The sequence below is a fragment of the Amblyraja radiata genome, chromosome 31 (genome assembly GCF_010909765.2).
Source record: "Amblyraja radiata isolate CabotCenter1 chromosome 31, sAmbRad1.1.pri, whole genome shotgun sequence".
NCBI lineage: Eukaryota > Metazoa > Chordata > Chondrichthyes > Rajiformes > Rajidae > Amblyraja > Amblyraja radiata.
This window is the reverse complement of record NC_045986.1, coordinates 7,895,732-7,912,836: the sequence shown is the minus strand read 5'-3', so window position 1 is coordinate 7,912,836 and position 17,105 is coordinate 7,895,732. Positions and strand designations below refer to the sequence as shown.

Sequence of the window (17,105 nt, the reverse complement as noted above, 5' to 3'; positions counted from 1 at the left end):
CGATCCGGCCCACGGGTGCTGTCTGTACGGAGTTAGTACATTCTCCCATGACCGCATGGGTTTTTTCAGAGATCTTCTGTTTCCTCCCACACTCCAAAGACGTACATGTTCGTAGGTTAATTAGCTTGGTGTAAATGTAAATTTTTCCCTAGTAAATGTAAATTGTCCCTAGTGTAAATGTAAATTGCGCAGGATATTGTTAACGTGCGGGGACTGCTGATCGGTGTGGACTCGGTGGGCCGAAGGGCCTGTTTCCGTGCAGTGTCTCTCAACTAAACTAAACTAAATTAAGATAGTAATCTAGTGAGGAACGCAATAACAGATTCTAGATCTGACAATGGGGAAAGATTAATAAATGTTCCTAGAAGTGAGACAGGAGAAATTATGTCTGGGAATAAACACAAGGCTGAGAAATAGACAATAGACAATAGGTGCAGGAGTAGGCCATTCGGCCATTCGAGCCAGCACCGCCATTAATTGTGATCATGGCTGATCATTCCCATTCAGTACTCCGTTCCTGCCTTCTCCCGATATACCCTGACTCCACTATCTTTAAGAGCCCTATCTAGCTCTCTCTTGAAAGTATCCAGAGAACCGGCCTCCACAGAGAATTCCACAGACTCACAAATCTCTGTGTGAAAACGTGTTTCCTCATCTCCATTCTAAATGGCTTACCCCTTATTCTTAAACTGTGGCCCCAGGTTCAGGACTCCCCCAACATCGGGAACAGGTTTTCTGCCTCTATTGTGTCCAACCCCTTAATAATCTTATATGTTTAAATAAGATACCCTCTCATCCTTCTAAATTCCAGAGTATAGAAGCCCAGCCGCTCCATTCTCTCAGCATATGACTGTCCCACCAACCGGGGAATTAACTCTACGTTGCACTCCCTCAATAGCAAGAATGTCCTTCCTCAAATTAGGGGACCAAAACTGCACACAATACTCCAGGTGTGGTCTCACTAGGGCCCTGGACAACTGCAGAAGGACCTCTTTACTCCTATACTCTGTATTTTGTATCTCACTTCACAGAAGTCCCGGAGAATGTCGGGGTGAATGTGGTATGAGCAGTCAGTGTCAGATGCAGAATAAGACATTTGGGACAGAGTTCCAAACCATCTCGGCCAAGATGGTTATGACAGAGTTGAGAGGACATTTCTTCACACAGAGGATGGTGACCCTCGTGTAATTTTCTACAACAGAAGACTGTGGAGGCCAAGTTGCTGAATACATTTATGAAAGAGATAGATTTCTGGGCAGAAACAGCATCAACAGTGAGAATGGGAATGTGGTACAACAGCAGAGGCCAAGATGGTTATGAATAGCAGGGCTGACCCGCAATGCTGAGCAGCCTGCCCCTGTTCCTCACATTCTCTGTTCCTAATCTCCATGATTGGAAGAAAGTAGCATTAATTGTAAGAAAAGAATTCTAGAAAACAATGGGATTGGAAGGCTGAAGCGAATAAAGCCCTGGATCTGATCTGATGACAATATCCTAATATATTCAAGGAGACTCCCCACTGTGACTCTATCTACACCTCATGCTGCCTCAGAAAAGCAGTCAACATAATCAAAGATGGAGGTAATGGATACCACAGTCTTCTTCCAAAATTTTATTAAGTCCAGAGCAACACCCACACAAATTGGAGTGTAGTAGATGTTGCCCAGTCCATCACACAGACCAGACTCCCCACCATTGACTCCATCCACACTTCATGCTGCCTCAGCCAACATAATCGAAGTGTGAAGAAGGATCATAACCCAAAACGTCACCCATTCCTTCTCTCCAAAGATGCTGCCTGTTCCGCTGAGTTACTTCAGCTTTTTGTGTCTATAATCAAAGACTCGTCCCACCCCAGCCATTCCGTCTTCGCCCTGCTCCCATCTGGCAGAAGGTACAGAAGCTTGAAAGCACACACCACCAGACCCAGGCACAGTTTAGTTCCCTCTTTTATCAGCTTGTGGATGGTTCTTCCATAAGCTAAGGTACCGTTTGATTCACCTCTGCCTCATTGAGGACATTGGACTTTGTCTCTGGAACTGATGCGCTACAATGCTGAGAACTATGTTATGCACTCTGTATCTTCCCCTTTGCTCCACCTATTGTACTTGAGTTTGAGATAATTGCATATATGAATGGTAAATCTGATCTGTTTGGATAGCATCAAAACAAAGCTTTTCACTCTACCTCAGTAAACCTAAACCTAGATAAAAAATCTAACCCCATTATTTCAGAAAGGAAAAAGAGAGGAAATGGGGAAAAGCAGAACAGTTGCTGTGACCATCAGTCAAGTTAGGTTTATTAACCGCCGATGTTTCGGGTCGGGACTCTTCTCATGGTGCCTTTGCGGTCTATTTTACTGTAATTCAGCATCTTTGGTTCCTTGTCTTCTCCGTGGATTGTTACCTTGTCGTGGTGGAGAAGCTTGTGTGGTCCTGAGATCCTGAGAGCGATGCCGTCTGGAGCTATGCTCCTGGTAGGGCCACCCATGGCAGTAAGGTCGAGAGGGTGGTCCCTGACAAAGAGCAATCCAACCAAGACGTCAACGGTGGAACGGGCGGAGAACGATGGCTGACCTTAGTGGAGTGTCACAACGGCTGGGAAGGCGGATGAAGGCTGCAGCAGAAAAGGGTCTCTGGACGTCTTGGACTCCATGCCATTGGATCCTGACCCAGATCTGTCAAGGACCGTGTGGTGGTTGTCTGGGCACCAGTCTCCCCACGTTAAACAAAGTCACGCACAGGCTTCCTCGTCCATCCTAGTTCCTTATATCTGTCAAGTTTATTTCTGTACGCACAAGTACAGTGAGGTAGAGACACAAACATGGAAGTGGTAACAGGGAACGTAGAAATTATCAATTGGATTGGGTCGAGTCAATGTGGATTTATGAAAGGGAATTCATGTTTGACAAATTTGTGAAGTTTTTTTTAGTTTGTAACGAGCAGATAGAGGGGAGGGGGGATCAGTGGGAAGGTGTTTGTGGGTGGCATGGTGGTGCAGCTGTAGAATTATTGCCTTACAGTGCCAGAGACCTGGGTTCGATCTTGACTACAGATGCTGTCTGTGTGGAGTTTGTGCGTTCTCCCTGTGACCGTGGGTTTCCTTCAGGTGCTCTGATTTCCTCCCACGTCCCAAAGACATGTGGGTTTGTAGGTTAATTGGTCTCTGTAAATTGCCCCTGGTGTGTAGCGTGTGGATGAGAAAGTGGGATGACATAGAAATAGTGTGAGGGTGAACTCGGTGGGCTGAAGGGTCTGTTTGCATGCTGTATCTCTAAACTAAATTAAGTGTGACAATGAAGATGATGAAACAAAATAGTAAGATTAAACGAGAACTTACCAGTTTGAAGTTTGATCTGCATTTTATGATGAGGGATTATGTGAAGAACCCGTCCAGCACGCACGCGCGACATACCTCAAAGCAGCGGTGTGGAATCACAGAAACAACACAATAATTGAAATAAACATAGTAAAGACAAGGAGAACTAAGTTACCACTTTGATCTCTATAATTGAGGGTGGGAGCGGAGGGCACGTAATCCCTCATCGTAACTCCTCATAAAATACAGATCAAACTTCAAACTGGTAAGTTCTCGTTTAATCTTACTATTTTATTTCGGAGTCACGTGAGTGACTACGTGAAGATTTTAAAGCTTTGTGATTTCAAACCGTGTAACAGTTCATACTTCACTCGCTGCCGAAGTCATCCAAGGGAGGAAGTATGTTATCGCAATCAACTATGAATCTGTTTGTAAAACAATATTGGTATTTATTTAACAATAAAAAAAAGAAAATAATGCTCCCCCGGGCTTAAATTATATGTTTGCAGATTCTAAAACTCTTTCTGCAAATAAAACAGGTTCTGCTAATGGCTTATCGTAGAACGTTTGGAATATTTTCTCCATGGACCACCCCGCTGTAGCCAGGATGTGGTCCAATGTCACGCCCATCCTTTTAGCCGCCGATGTGGATGCTGCCCTGGTGGAGTGAGATGTATAAATGTCAGTATCTACTCCAGCAGCTCCCAGTACCTGCTTGAGCCATCTGGAGATGGTTTGACTCGACACCCGACCATGAGGTTTTTTGTGGCTGACCCATAGAGCTTTTTCTCTCCCTCGGGAATCTCTTGTTGTGTTGATGTAAACGAGTAAATAAGTCATGACACATAACCGAGGGTCAGGTGGGTACGCCCGGAAATCCATAACAAGGCCTGAAGTTCCTGGCCTGCTCTGCTTTACCAGCTCCTGAATAGTAAATGTGATACGGTCTGGTGTTATAACCATGTTGTCCAGTCGAAGTAAGTGGAGGGACTGGACCCTTTGTGCTGAGACTAGCGCCACAGCATGACCGTTTTCAGGGTTAGCTGTTCCAGGGTGAGAGATCTGGCTGGTGACCATCCCCTTAGGTATGTCAGGACAACACTGACATCCCAGATCTTGGTGTACCTAGGTCTTGGGGGGTTGGAATTGAATATCCCTCTCATTAGTTTGATCACCAGCGGGTGAGACCTGTTGTCCTGGTGCCTGTTTTAAGTAGGCTGACAGAGCACTTCTGGCGCTATTGATGGCGCTGTAGCTCAGTCCTTCATTATGGTGAAGGCCGGCCAGGAACTCCAGTGCATTAGTTACGGTTGTTGAACATGTTGTCCCTGTTTTCGAGCAGTGTGTTTCCCACTTCCTTATGCTCGATAGGTATTGTTTCCTGGTGGACATACTGTGAGACGCTGTCATCGTGTTCATGGTCCTGTTAGATAATCCCAGGCCCAGCAATGGTCTTTTCAGAATCTGCAACCCAGTAGGTTAATTCTGTCATGGCATGGACGACTTATGCCTGAGTCAATAGGTCTGGGCTACTGGGAATGGTCATTGGAGTTTCAATGACCATGTCGAGGACCACTGGGAACCATGGCTGTGTAGGCCAGTCGGGTACTATCAAAATACCTGAAGCAGAGTCCATCTGTATTTTGCGTAGTACCCGACTGATGAGGCAGAAGGGGGAAAGGCATAGAAGAAATAGTTCCCCCAGTCCAGCGCGAATGCATCTATCGCTGCTGCCTCAGGATCTGGTTCCCAAGCAACATACATTGGAACCTGGTGATTTAGTCGGGATGCAAAGAGATCGATATCTGGTGTGCCATATTGCTTTGTGATTTCAGCAAATACTTTAGGATTTAACATCCATTCGGTGTTATCATTGAACTTGCGTGACCTGGTGTCTGCCACTGTATTTAGCTTACCTGGTAGGTAAGTTGCTGATAGCCAAATATGTCTATCGACACACCATTGCCAGATTATGTTGACCAGATTGTCACATAATATCAATTTTATCCCGCCCATATGGTTAATATAGGCCACCACCGTGGTATTATCTATTTGTAAACGAACATGCAAGTGGTGCATATTTGTAGAATATGCTTTTAAACCATAAAACGCATCCAACATCTCCAAATAATTTATGCCAGTGTCTTTAGTAAAGATGATTCTAGGTTAGTCCATCTACCACCTGTGCTGGATATGGTATTAGTTGCTCCCCAGCCTTGAGCACTGGCATCTGTTTGTATAGTTAACGTTGGGTTATTAATGATGATAGGACTGGAACTATGCGAAATGTTCTCTATTCACCATTGTAACTCTGATATAGCTTCAATGGGTAATTTCATGGTTCGGTCAAAGTGACCTGCATGTCATTTTAACGCTTGCACTTTTGCTCTTTGTAAGTTTTGATAGTGCAAACGTCCAAATTGTGTAGCTGGAAATGCTGCTACTATTTTGTCAATTACTCTTGCCACTTGTCGGATGGTTGGTTGATTGCTAACCATTAAATTGTTACACGTCTGTGCCAATTCTGCTGATTTATCTTTTGGCAACGTTACAGACACGTGGACTGAGTTAATTGTGAATCCCAGATAGTCACTAGTTGTGGATGGTGTCAACTTAGATTTATCTGGATGTAAGACAAATCCCAAGGTTTCAAACAATTGTTTGGTAGCTAACACAGCTGATTTAGCCAATTCCATGGTTTTGCCTACTATTAAGATATCATCAAGATATGCCATGACAATATGTTTTTGTTTTCTTAATATTGCCAAGGCTGATTTTAATATCTTGGTAAATAGTCTTGGGGCTGATGTTAACCCATTTGGCAACGCTTTAAACTGCCATTGTTGCCCAATCCAGGTAAATTTCAGGTATCTACGATGATCCTTTTGAATGGGTACTGAATAGTAGGCATCTTTTAAATCGATGCTTGCCATAAAGTATCCTTTGGAAATCAGTTGTTTGGCAGTTACAAATGTTTCCATTTTGAAATGTATACACTTAACAAAAGTATTTAGTGTAGTTAAGTCAATGATGATGCGACATCCACCATCTTTTTTGTTTTTGGTAAATATATTTGAGACAAATTCCAAAGGTTCATGTTTAGATTTCTCAATGATACGCTTTGTAAGTAACCTCACCAGTTCTGCTTGACCCTCTAGTTTTTCTTTAACTGAGAGGGTAAAGGCCCTTTTGGGTGCATGCTGAACTGGTGGCATTTTTTCTTGAATAAATTCTATTTTATATCCACGAATACTGTTAAGTATATATTTATCATTTGTGATAGTCCTCCATGCTTCCATGAACAGGTGTAATCTCCCCCCTGTTAGTACAGTTCCCCCACTTTTTATATGCTGGTAGGAACCAGACCCACCTACCTCCATAGTTATGGGTGTGTTCCTTTCTTCGGTTTCTTCATCTGTTGGAGTGGTGCTGGTTGGGGGTGGCGCATTTTCCATGGGGTCCGCTCTGGGTCCTGGCCTAAAAAAGGCTTTCGGGGATGGTATGCGGACCCCGAGCTTTCACCAGTCCCATGAGGTTGACGTCGACTGGTGGACACGGTGAGGTACTGCCGTCTGGGTTTTGTGGGTCTGCTCGTTCCGGGGCCTGCCCTCATGAGGCCGAATGCTTTTGACTCTTCCTCTAGATCTTTGACTTGTTTGGACAAGTCCTTTCCAAATAGCAGGATCTGTGGCTCTGAGGCCAGTGTTTTGCACAGTCCTGCAAATTTGGGGTTGAGGGCAGGTCTTATTGCCTCTTTGCAGAGGTTATTGATCTCGTACTGAGTATTACACAGCAGAGCCAGGGTGTCTTGCTGATTGGTGGTCATGTCCACCCCGTCCACGGAACGAGCATAGGATGTGATAGCTGACATCAGGAGCTTTAGTATGTGCTGCAATTTCAGTTCCTGGGTTCGGATACCCTGCCCAACGTACCCCCAGATTTGGCTGTTGACGGCGGGTACGTTGAGTGAAATGCAGTTCTCCGGAGGCGAGTAGAGTTCCAATGCTTCATTGACTACCTGTTCTTGTAGGGGCTTGAAGGACAGGTAATCAATGCTGGCCGCTAGTTTTGGCTGCAACGGCCGCCCCGCTCGTGGTGTAGCCACACCCAGCAGCTCTTCCTGATCCTGTACCTCGTGCATACTCCCGACCACTCTTCGGCCAGTGACTCCTGTTCCTGACCAGCCCAGCCCTGGTCGCCAACGCTGAGGGAGAAGCGATGGCCAGTGCATTACTGGTGCGGGAGTGCCTGTACTCCCTTGGCGAGACTGCCCCAGCTCGCGAAGCAAGTCTCGCTGGAGCATTTGCTCCATGAGCCTTTCCATGTGGCTCAGGCGGCTGCCACTGCCGTTCTCGGACGGCGAGTCTTCCTCGCCGGAGTCATCAGAGATTAACGGCCGGTCCGATTTCCTTTTCACTTTGCCTCCAGTCCGCTGCTGTTGGTCAGGCTGTGCTAACGGTACTGGGCTCGGCTCGGAATCGGTGATTGTGGACCGCAGCGTGTGCGGTCCAGGTGCCGCCGATCGCCCCCCACTGATGGAACGCTCCTGTTCTGTTGGAGTCGAATGGGGAGCTACCTTCTTTACCTGTTTTGCCTTGTTCATTTTTCTGGAGTGCACAAAACAGAACAAGGTTTGGGAATTTACGACCTCAGAGTAAGTTACTTATATGATGGTCCGTCTTTTTAAACTTCTAGCGGGAGCGCCTGTACTCCCGTTCGTCGCTGTTGCACTGCGTGAACGCTCATGTCGCACATGCGTGCTGGACGGGTTCTTCACGTAGTCACTCGCGTGACTCCGAAGTAAAATCAGACCACATGGGTGAGGGGTGTGGTTTGGGTAGTACACGGACATGGATTTAGGATTGGTTCATGGACATAAAACAGGGAATGGGAATGCATGGGTCATTCCCAGCTCGAGGTGCTGTATAGCAGCATGCTACAGTTGATTGGTGCCTCAGAGAGCAGGGTGCTACAGTGGACTGGTGCCTGTGTCACAGCAATCCAACATTTATGGAGACACGAGAGACTGCAGATGCTGGATCTGGAACTGCAATCTGCTGAATCAATCGGATGGTCGAGCAGCATCTGTGGGGGGAAAGGAGGGGTTGACGTTTTGGGTCGAAACCCTGCATCAGGACAGAGAGTGGAGAAGGGGAGTGGGGAGGAGGGGGGTGGGATAGCTAATATGAAGACAGAGAGATGGAGTGATGAGAGAAGTGAGAGGTGATTGGAGGGCAGAGGAAGGATGCAGGAGGGCGGACAGATGGAACCAGGAAGGAGAATGGGAATGGGAGGCAAAGACGGCTAGATGATGGATGGAGGCAGACAGAAGGGAGAGAAAACACAGATGCAGATGAGCCAAAAGGGGGGAGGGAGTATGGAGGTGGAGACAAATGCTGTGAGAGGTGACCAATGGGAACACAATGGCTACCAGTGCTGGAGTCGGGAGCAATGTGATAATGGGAACCACCAGGGGAGAGGTGAACAGCACACAGACCCAGGTCCAGTTGAGGGAGGGGAGACTGCGTTTGAAATGTTTGTGATACAGGTGGATGGGGAAGGAATCAAAAAATGGGAGGACCCAGAGAAGATCAGAAGGAAAGAGAGAGATGAGGGGAAGATCGGAGAGGACAGTTACCTAAAATTGAAAAATTCAATGTTCTTCCATTTGGGTTGTAGACTTCCCAGGTAAAAGATGAGGTTTGCTTCCTCTAGTTTTCATTGAGCCTCACCCTAGCAGCAGAGTGAGCTGTGTGTGGACAGGTCGGTGTGGGAATGGGAGGGACAATCACAATGACATGCAACTGGGAGTTTGGGATGGCCATTGTGGACAGACTGATCTGTCCTGTCTGCAGATGGTGAAATCAGAGAAACAGAGCAGATGCAAGAGAGGGCTCCATCGGCCATGGTGGAAGGGAGGGAGGCCACATGCCCTGGAAAAGGACGACATTTCAGATGTCTTGGAATGGAATCATCTTGGGACAAGATGGTTCAATGGATCTTTATTGTCACATAAGCACTGCACAGAGAAATTATTTTTGCATAGCTTACCCGTGCAGTAGTCAACATGTTTTGGTGCCGTTTACACAAAGTAAAAGTCCAAAGTGCAGTTCACAGAAGCAGCAGAGATGGAGATTCTGGGAGAAAGGGATGGCATTGTTACATTCAGGGTTGTTCTTGGAGACAGTGGGCTTACAATAAATGTTAGTAAATAATTTATCTCCTGAGATGAAGACAGAGAGATTGAGAAAAGAGTGAGAGGTGTCAGACATGATCCAAGTGAATTTGAGAGCAGGGTGAAAATCGGTAGCGTCAGTGATAAAATAGCAGAGTTCTGCACAGGTGCCAGTGTCATTGTCCTTCTCACTCACTGCAATGTTGACCTCAAAGACTCCTGCCCAAAGTGGCAGAGGACAAAAATCAACAACAAAAACCGCAGATGCCCAAAATCTGAAATAAAATCCGAAAAATTAATCATCCACATCAATGATTTGGATGAGAATCAGAGCAGAACACATTCACATATGCAGTAAAGCTGAGGCAATTACTGGTTGGGAAGCAAACTGAATTATAACAGTAACAGTGTGGAAGGTATATTCATGGAGTGTTTGAGATGGTTCTGCCATGAGATGGTTCAACAAAGAGAAGTTGAAGATACTAGATGAAGGGTAGCACAGTGCACAGCTCCAATTCCTCTGTTGGATGTGAGGAGGAGGCAACGAGACATCAGAGATCAGACGGCAGCACGGCGGTGCAGTGGTAAAGTTACTGCCTTACAGCGCCAAAGAATCAGGTTCGATCCTGACTACGGGCGCTGTCTGTATGGTGTTTGTTCCGTGACCACGCGGGTTTTCCCCGGATGCTCCGGATTCCTCCCATAATCTAAAGACGTGCAGGTTTGTACGATAAGTGTATGAAGGAACTACAGATGCTGGTTTAAACCAAACTACAGATGTTGGTTTAAACGTTATTCCCTTATCGTGTATCTATACACTGTAAATGGATTGATTGGAATCATGTATTGTCTTTCTGCTGACTGGTTAGCACGCGACAAAAAGCTTTTCACTGTACCTCAGTACACATGACATTTAACTCAACTGAACTGAATCAGTCAATCTTTACTGTTCTGGTTCTCAGTCCTTGATTTTTCATCCTAAATAGGATAACTGGGATTTGAATGAATTATATCTTGCAAGGATCCTAACACAATCTGCAGTTATACTTGGCCTGATTAACTCACTTGAGAAGCAGAGAAGCAAGCCCCTCTCCCACCCCCCTGCCCCCCTCCCCCACCACTATAATGGGTCTGAAGAAGAGTCCCGATCTGAAACATCGCTCATCCATGTTCTCCAGATACACTGCTTGACCCGCTGAGTTACTCCAGCACTTTGTATCCATTTCACCTATCCATGTCCTCCAGAGATGCTGCCTGACCTGCTGAGTTACCCAGTACTTTGTGTCCTTTTTTGTAAACCAACATTTGCCGTTCCTTGTGACCTGCGAGCAATTATTGTTCCATGACTTACTTGGGACATTTTCCGAGCAGCAGCCGTAGCGTTGGGAGGTCACCTTTGGCTGCGGCGTAGTGCACGGGCAGGGCTCCAGTGTCCGTTGCTGCTCCTGGGTCACTGCCCCCACCTTCCAATAACCACTCTGTGATACCGTGATGTCCGAACCACGACGACAGGTGCAGAACTGTGGCCCCAGAGCTGTCTTTATCCTGCAGAAGTTGGGGGGAAATAAATCAATCAGTCTCGCAGATTCTTGCAGTCTTTGAAAAAATTTTCCAAAATGTTTACTCAACACCTCAATTTAAATCCACCAACTGCTGGATTAACTCAGTGGATCAGGCAGCATCTCTGGAGAAAAGGAACTGGTGATGTTTTGGGTCGGGACCCTTCTTCAGATCCTGAGTCTCGACCGGAAACGTCACCTATTCCTTTACTCCAGAGATGTTGCCTGTCCCGATGAGTTACCTCAGCATTTTGTGTACCCAGTGTAAACCAGCATCTGCAACTCCTTCCTGTACTTGAATGAAAATGTTCTGGCCTCCACACTTGTGACACAAAGAGCTGGAGTAACTCAGTGGATCAAGGATGCTGTCTGACCCACTGAGCTACTCTTGTCCTCTGTGTCTTTTTCTGTAAACCAGCATCTGCAGTTCCTTGTTTCTGCACTTTGTGGATGATATTGAGGGAGCAGAAAGGATGTAAGGAAATTTTATTGACTGCAGAACCTTGGTTACCATGCTGGACTCAAAGGCCACAGTGCGTAGACTTAGGAAGGATGAGAAGGAAGGATAATTGTTACAATAACTGATTGTTTTCATCGGCAAGCAGCCAGGGCCACAATTGTTAATGTGTAGAAGGCAAGTACAAGATGAAAACTAACAAGTCCCTCTGGTCCTAGTGGTTAAACTTCAAGAATAACTTGACAGATCCTGAGGTAAACGTTAATTTTGTAGCGTATTTATAAAGGAAAATTGGTCTTTTCAGTCTGGGACAGAGAGCAGCAGCATTAAATTGTTCAGGTCGGAGTGGATTAATTTCAATTATCTTTATGCAACCAAAACGAATTTCACAGAATATTTCCTCCAGATTGGCGCGTGTTTCTTCTCCAGATCTCATGGCTTTGTGTGGATGGACAAGGTGTCAGTACGTTGGATAGACTGAATGAATCAGAATGACCTTTCCTGCACAACTCAGGTTTGCATGTTTGTAAACATTCCGAGCGTCACTGTACACTGCACAGAATAGTGAAAGGTTTGGATAGAGTGGATGTGGAGACTCTTCCACTAGTGGGAGAGTCTAGGACTAGAGGTCATAGCCTGAGAATTAAAGGACGTTCGTTTCGGAAGGAGATGAGGAGAAATTTATTTAGTCAGAGGTTGGTGAATCTATAAAATTCATTGCCACAGAAGGCTGTGGACCAAATTAGTGGATATTTTAAGGCAGAGATAGATTCTTGATTAGTACGGGTGTTAGAGGTTATGGGGAGAAGGCAGGAGAATGGGGTTAGGAGGGAGAGATATATCAGCCATGATTACATGGCGGAGTTGATTTGATGGGCCAAATGGCCTAATTCTACTCCTATCACTTATGACCTTATGACTTTAGATTTTAGAGATACAGCGTGGGAAACAGGCCCTTCAGCCCACCCAGTCCGTGCCAACCGGCGATCGCCCCGTACACTTGTTCTATCCTACGCACGAGAGACAATTTATGGAAACCAAACCACACATCTTTGGAGCATGGGAGGAAACTGGAGCACCCGGTGAAAGCCCACACAGTCACAGGGAGAACGTACAAAATCTGTACAGACAACACCCGTAGTCAGGATTGAACTCGGGTCTCTGACGCTGTAAGGCAGCAACTCTACCGCTGAGCCACCGTGCCAAGCCATTTCCGTACCGTTGACTCATTCGTGGTATGTTCAGCCAGTGCGAGCGCCAGAAGCCACAATTTAGCACTTGAGAGTCAGAGGGCTGCAGAGACGGACCCCTCCCCTCCTCCCTCCAGCGGACCCACGGGAGCCACATTGTTCCAGTGAACCCCCATGCAAATGCGGCAATGATAGGCGCAAAGTATTAAAGAGAGACATAAAGTGCTGGAGTAGCTCAGCGGGACAGGTGGCATTACGGGACGGGACCCTTCTTTAATCTGAAGAAGTGTGACTGAAGCAGCCTGAAGGGTCCTGACCAGCAACGTCACCAATCCATTTTCTTCAGAGATGCTGCCTGAGCCACTGAGTTACTCCAGCATTTAGTTTCCATCTTTAATATAAACCAGCATCTGCAGTTCATTTTTATTAAAAGGGTGCTCTGTCCTCTGACTTGGTATGTGGCTGGATTCAACAGCAACATTATTATGTTATGATCATTTTAATACCCCTACACTGACCTTTTTGTCCCGGGCCTCCTCCATTGCCAGAGTGAGTCAACACACAAACTGGAGGTGTAGGAAAGAACTGCAGGTAGACACAAAAAGCTGGAATAACTCAGCGGGACAGGCAGCATCTCTGGAGGGAAGGAATGGGTGATGTTTCAGGTCAAGACCCTTCTTCAAACCCGAAATGTCACCCATTCCTTCCCTCCAGAGATGCTGCCTGTCCTGCTGAGTTACTCCAGCTTTTTGTGTCTATCGTTGCCACAAAGTAGAGGAACAGAACCTCATACACATACTCATACACCAGCACCTCATACTCCACTTGGGTAGCTTATAACTCAACGGTATGAACATCGAATTCTCCAATTTCCAATCTCCAATCCCCCCCCCCACCCCCCACCCAAACCCCCCACCCCCACCTCGCTTCCAGCTTTCACCTCCGTACTGCAATCAACCTGATAAAAAACTGTTTTTTTCCATTCAATAACCAAATGTCTGTAGCATCATTTTGCTCTGGTATTTTATTTCATTCACATGTTTATACTGTAATGTTTTAATATTAATGTTTTAATGTTTTATGTGTCATTCTTAATTGTTACTGTATGTCGTGTTGTTACTGGCGAGCGGAGCACCAAAGCAAATTCCTTGTATGTGTACATACTTGGTGAATAAACTTATTCATTCATTCATTCATTCATTCATTCATTCATTCAAGAAGGGTCCCGACCTGAAACAAGACTTTTCCATGTCCTCCAGAGCTGCTGCCTGATCCTCTAAGTTACTCCAGCACTTTGTGTTCTTTGCTCATGATTCCAGCATCTGCAGTTCCTTGTGTCTACATTATTTTGCTCTTTGCCTTCTCTACCTACTTTGTGTTACTCGCAAGTCTGAACAACCCTCCTTCATCCTGTATCTCCACCAACTGTATCTTTCCATCTCTCCTTCCCTTCTCTTCTCTCTACCCACTATTTATTTTCCTACAACTTAAATTACTTTTTTCATTCAGCCCGTTGAGTCTAGGTCAGCTCTCAGAGAAATCCTGTTTACCCATTAATTTTCACCGCAACCTGGTTTCTTCACATTCCCATCGACTCCCCCAGATCCCACCCCTCACCCACAAACCAAGGGACAATTTACAGTCCCACACACATGGGGCAATTTACAGAGGCCAATTAACCTCGAAGGATGAGAGGGTATCTAAAGCGGCCTTTGAAACACATACAATTTTTAAGGGATTGGACAGACTAGATGCAGGAAAAATGTTCCCAATGTTGGGGGAGTCCAGAACCAGGGGTCACACTTTAAGAATAAGGCGTAGACCATTTAGCACTGAGATGAGGAAAAACATTTTCACCCAGAGAGTTGTGAAACTGTGGAATTTTACTTCGGAGTCACGTGAGGTGAAGAACCCCGCCAGGACGCATGCGTGTCATATCGCTTTCACGCTTGCGAAACGACAGGCGGGGTGGAGCGTTCCCCCGCAGCGGTAAGTTTGAAACCGCGACCTGCAGGTAAGTGATTTACTCTGTGGTAGTGTTTGTCCCCGCGCTGTTTTTACACAGGGGGGGGGGGGAAGCTGGACAAAATAGTGTCCACAAGTGCTGCGAGTGAAGCTGGCTGGGGAGGACCGCGAACTTGCGGGAGCCAGCAACAGCTGAAGGCACAAGCCCTGTAAGTGGGATCAGCTGTGCCGACTTTTGGTCACGCGCCGGCCAGAACACCACGGCCGGGCGGGAGACTATTCAGAATGGGGCCGTCGACTTTGACAAGTCGAAACGGCAGGAGGAGGGGTGGAACGACGTTCCCCCGTAGCGACAGTTTAAACCAGGACCTGCAGGTATGTGATACTGCGGTCTTTATTGTTCCCATACTGTTCTACAGGTGGTGGGGAAACATGCACAAGGCAAAGAAGTCGACCAGAGCTGGCGGGGGAAGACCGCGGAGTTGCGGACACCAGCAGCGGCCGGCGGCACAGGAATCACCCGTAAGGGAACAGCTGTGCCCGTCTTCGCCCCCGCACCGGCCAGATTAAACACTGCGTCTGGGCGGGAAGGCAAGAAGAAAACCAAAAGAATCGAGGACTGATGAGTCCGACTTTGGGCGGCCAGCGACCGTGAGCGCTGGAGCCGGTTGGAGCGGCTTATGGAGCCGAGCTCCAACATGACAGGCTCCGGGAGATGGAGTCTAGTCACTGTGGGCACTATGTAAACCCACAGCAGCACCTCTTGTAGGGCTGCACAGTGCATCTCCCTCGTCAGAGGGGAGTACTGGGGGGGGTCAATTCTGGGCTGACCCTGAAGAGGGGTTTTGACGAACAAAACTACAAGTGTGCAGGGGGTGCAGGAAGGCAAAATCTACTGGTCATGGTGTCCAAATACATACAGCCAGACCACGATGGACACCACTGCAAAAATACTTGGGACCAGGAAACTGCGCATCCCTGAATGTTCCAGTCGTGGAAATAGCATCTGGAAACATGTCGGAGCAGGACTTAGGAAAGCCCTGGGGCTCATAAAGGCGACAACATTAAGGATCTCCTACAGCCAAAGACTGCACCCTCATGCACCCACCAGCAGAACAAGAGAAGCTGGTGAAAGCTCAAAGGCCGGGCATACAGGACAGCGGTCTTTTAGACCATAGCCCAGACCGGCCTTTCTGGAAGATGCGCAAACCCCCAACCCAAAAACAAACCCAGACACCGGCGCCTCAACTTCCACGAAGACCACACAGAAGAAGCAAACTTCCACTTGTAACAATGGAGGTAGGTGGGTCTGGTCCCTTACAAATTATAGGAAGAGTGAATAATACGCACATTGGTGGGGGATTACACTCTTTTGGATACATGGTGTATATTAACTACAGACACTTATATCCTAAGCAGTATCCAGGGATATACCATTGAATTGTGCAAAAGGGGTAATGGGTAAACCCAACACGATTGGCTGGAATTTGTGTCTTATATCTTTACCAAAAACAAAATAGATGGTGACAGTCGCATCATCATCGAATTGACCAAATTGAATACATTGTACTATATATTCAGTACAAAATGGGAATTGGTAACTGCTAAAGGACTGATTTCCAAAGGCTACTCCATGGCTAGCATCGACCTAAAAGATGCTTACTATTCAGTGCCTACACGGACTGATCACAAACGTTATTTTTAAAAATTCAACTGGATGGGGCAGCTCTGGCAGTATAGAGCTCTACCAAATACATAATCATATGATCATACTAATTGTGGGCATAACTTTGGAGTTGGCCTAACTAGCTGTAACAGCTACCATACAATTGGGTGGAAACTGGGGTTATCATCCATCCAGTTAAATCTAAACTAACGCCTACCAACATAATGGATTATTTGGGGTTCACTATTGACAGCTCACATGTCGGTGACTTTACCAAAGGACAAGGCTACAGTCTTAACTGAGGCCTGCGACAACCCCACTGACATCAGTGAACCGTCTATCAGATTGGTAGCAAGTATAATTGGCATATAGTGTCTGCCTTTCCAGCCACACAATTTGAACCTTTGTATTACCAATAATCTACAAAGGGCAAAAATACAAACACTCAAAGTTAATACTGGTCATTTCGACAGACCAATAAGCCACCAATCAAAGCTTATGGAATTAAAATGGTGGAGGGATAACATTCGGCATTGTTCCAACCCTATCGTTATCAGCAAACCCTTAGGGGTGCTACAAACTGATGCCAGTGCGCTTGGTTGGGGTACTACCAATTTCCATCTCCATCTGTGGAGGTAGATGAAAGGCACAGGAGGCATCATTATCACAGACACTGGGCATAAACTACCTGGAAATGTGGGGTGCTATGGCCTAAAGTCATACTGCTCTGGGATAAATCACCAGCATGTCAGACTACAGAGTGACAAACTGACTA

The 17,105-nt window shown here is 46.4% G+C and overlaps 1 protein-coding gene across 2 annotated transcripts in view; it reads right to left on the bottom strand.

The window, feature by feature from the left end:
• Positions 1-17,105, bottom strand: part of espn (espin) — a 251,281-nt gene that overhangs the window by 213,632 nt on the left and 20,544 nt on the right. For both annotated transcript variants that reach the window (XM_033047984.1, XM_033047985.1), the window contains exon 2: positions 10,845-11,038. In XM_033047984.1, coding sequence (XP_032903875.1) covers positions 10,845-11,038 — 194 coding nt within the window. The remainder of the gene's footprint in view (positions 1-10,844; positions 11,039-17,105) is intronic.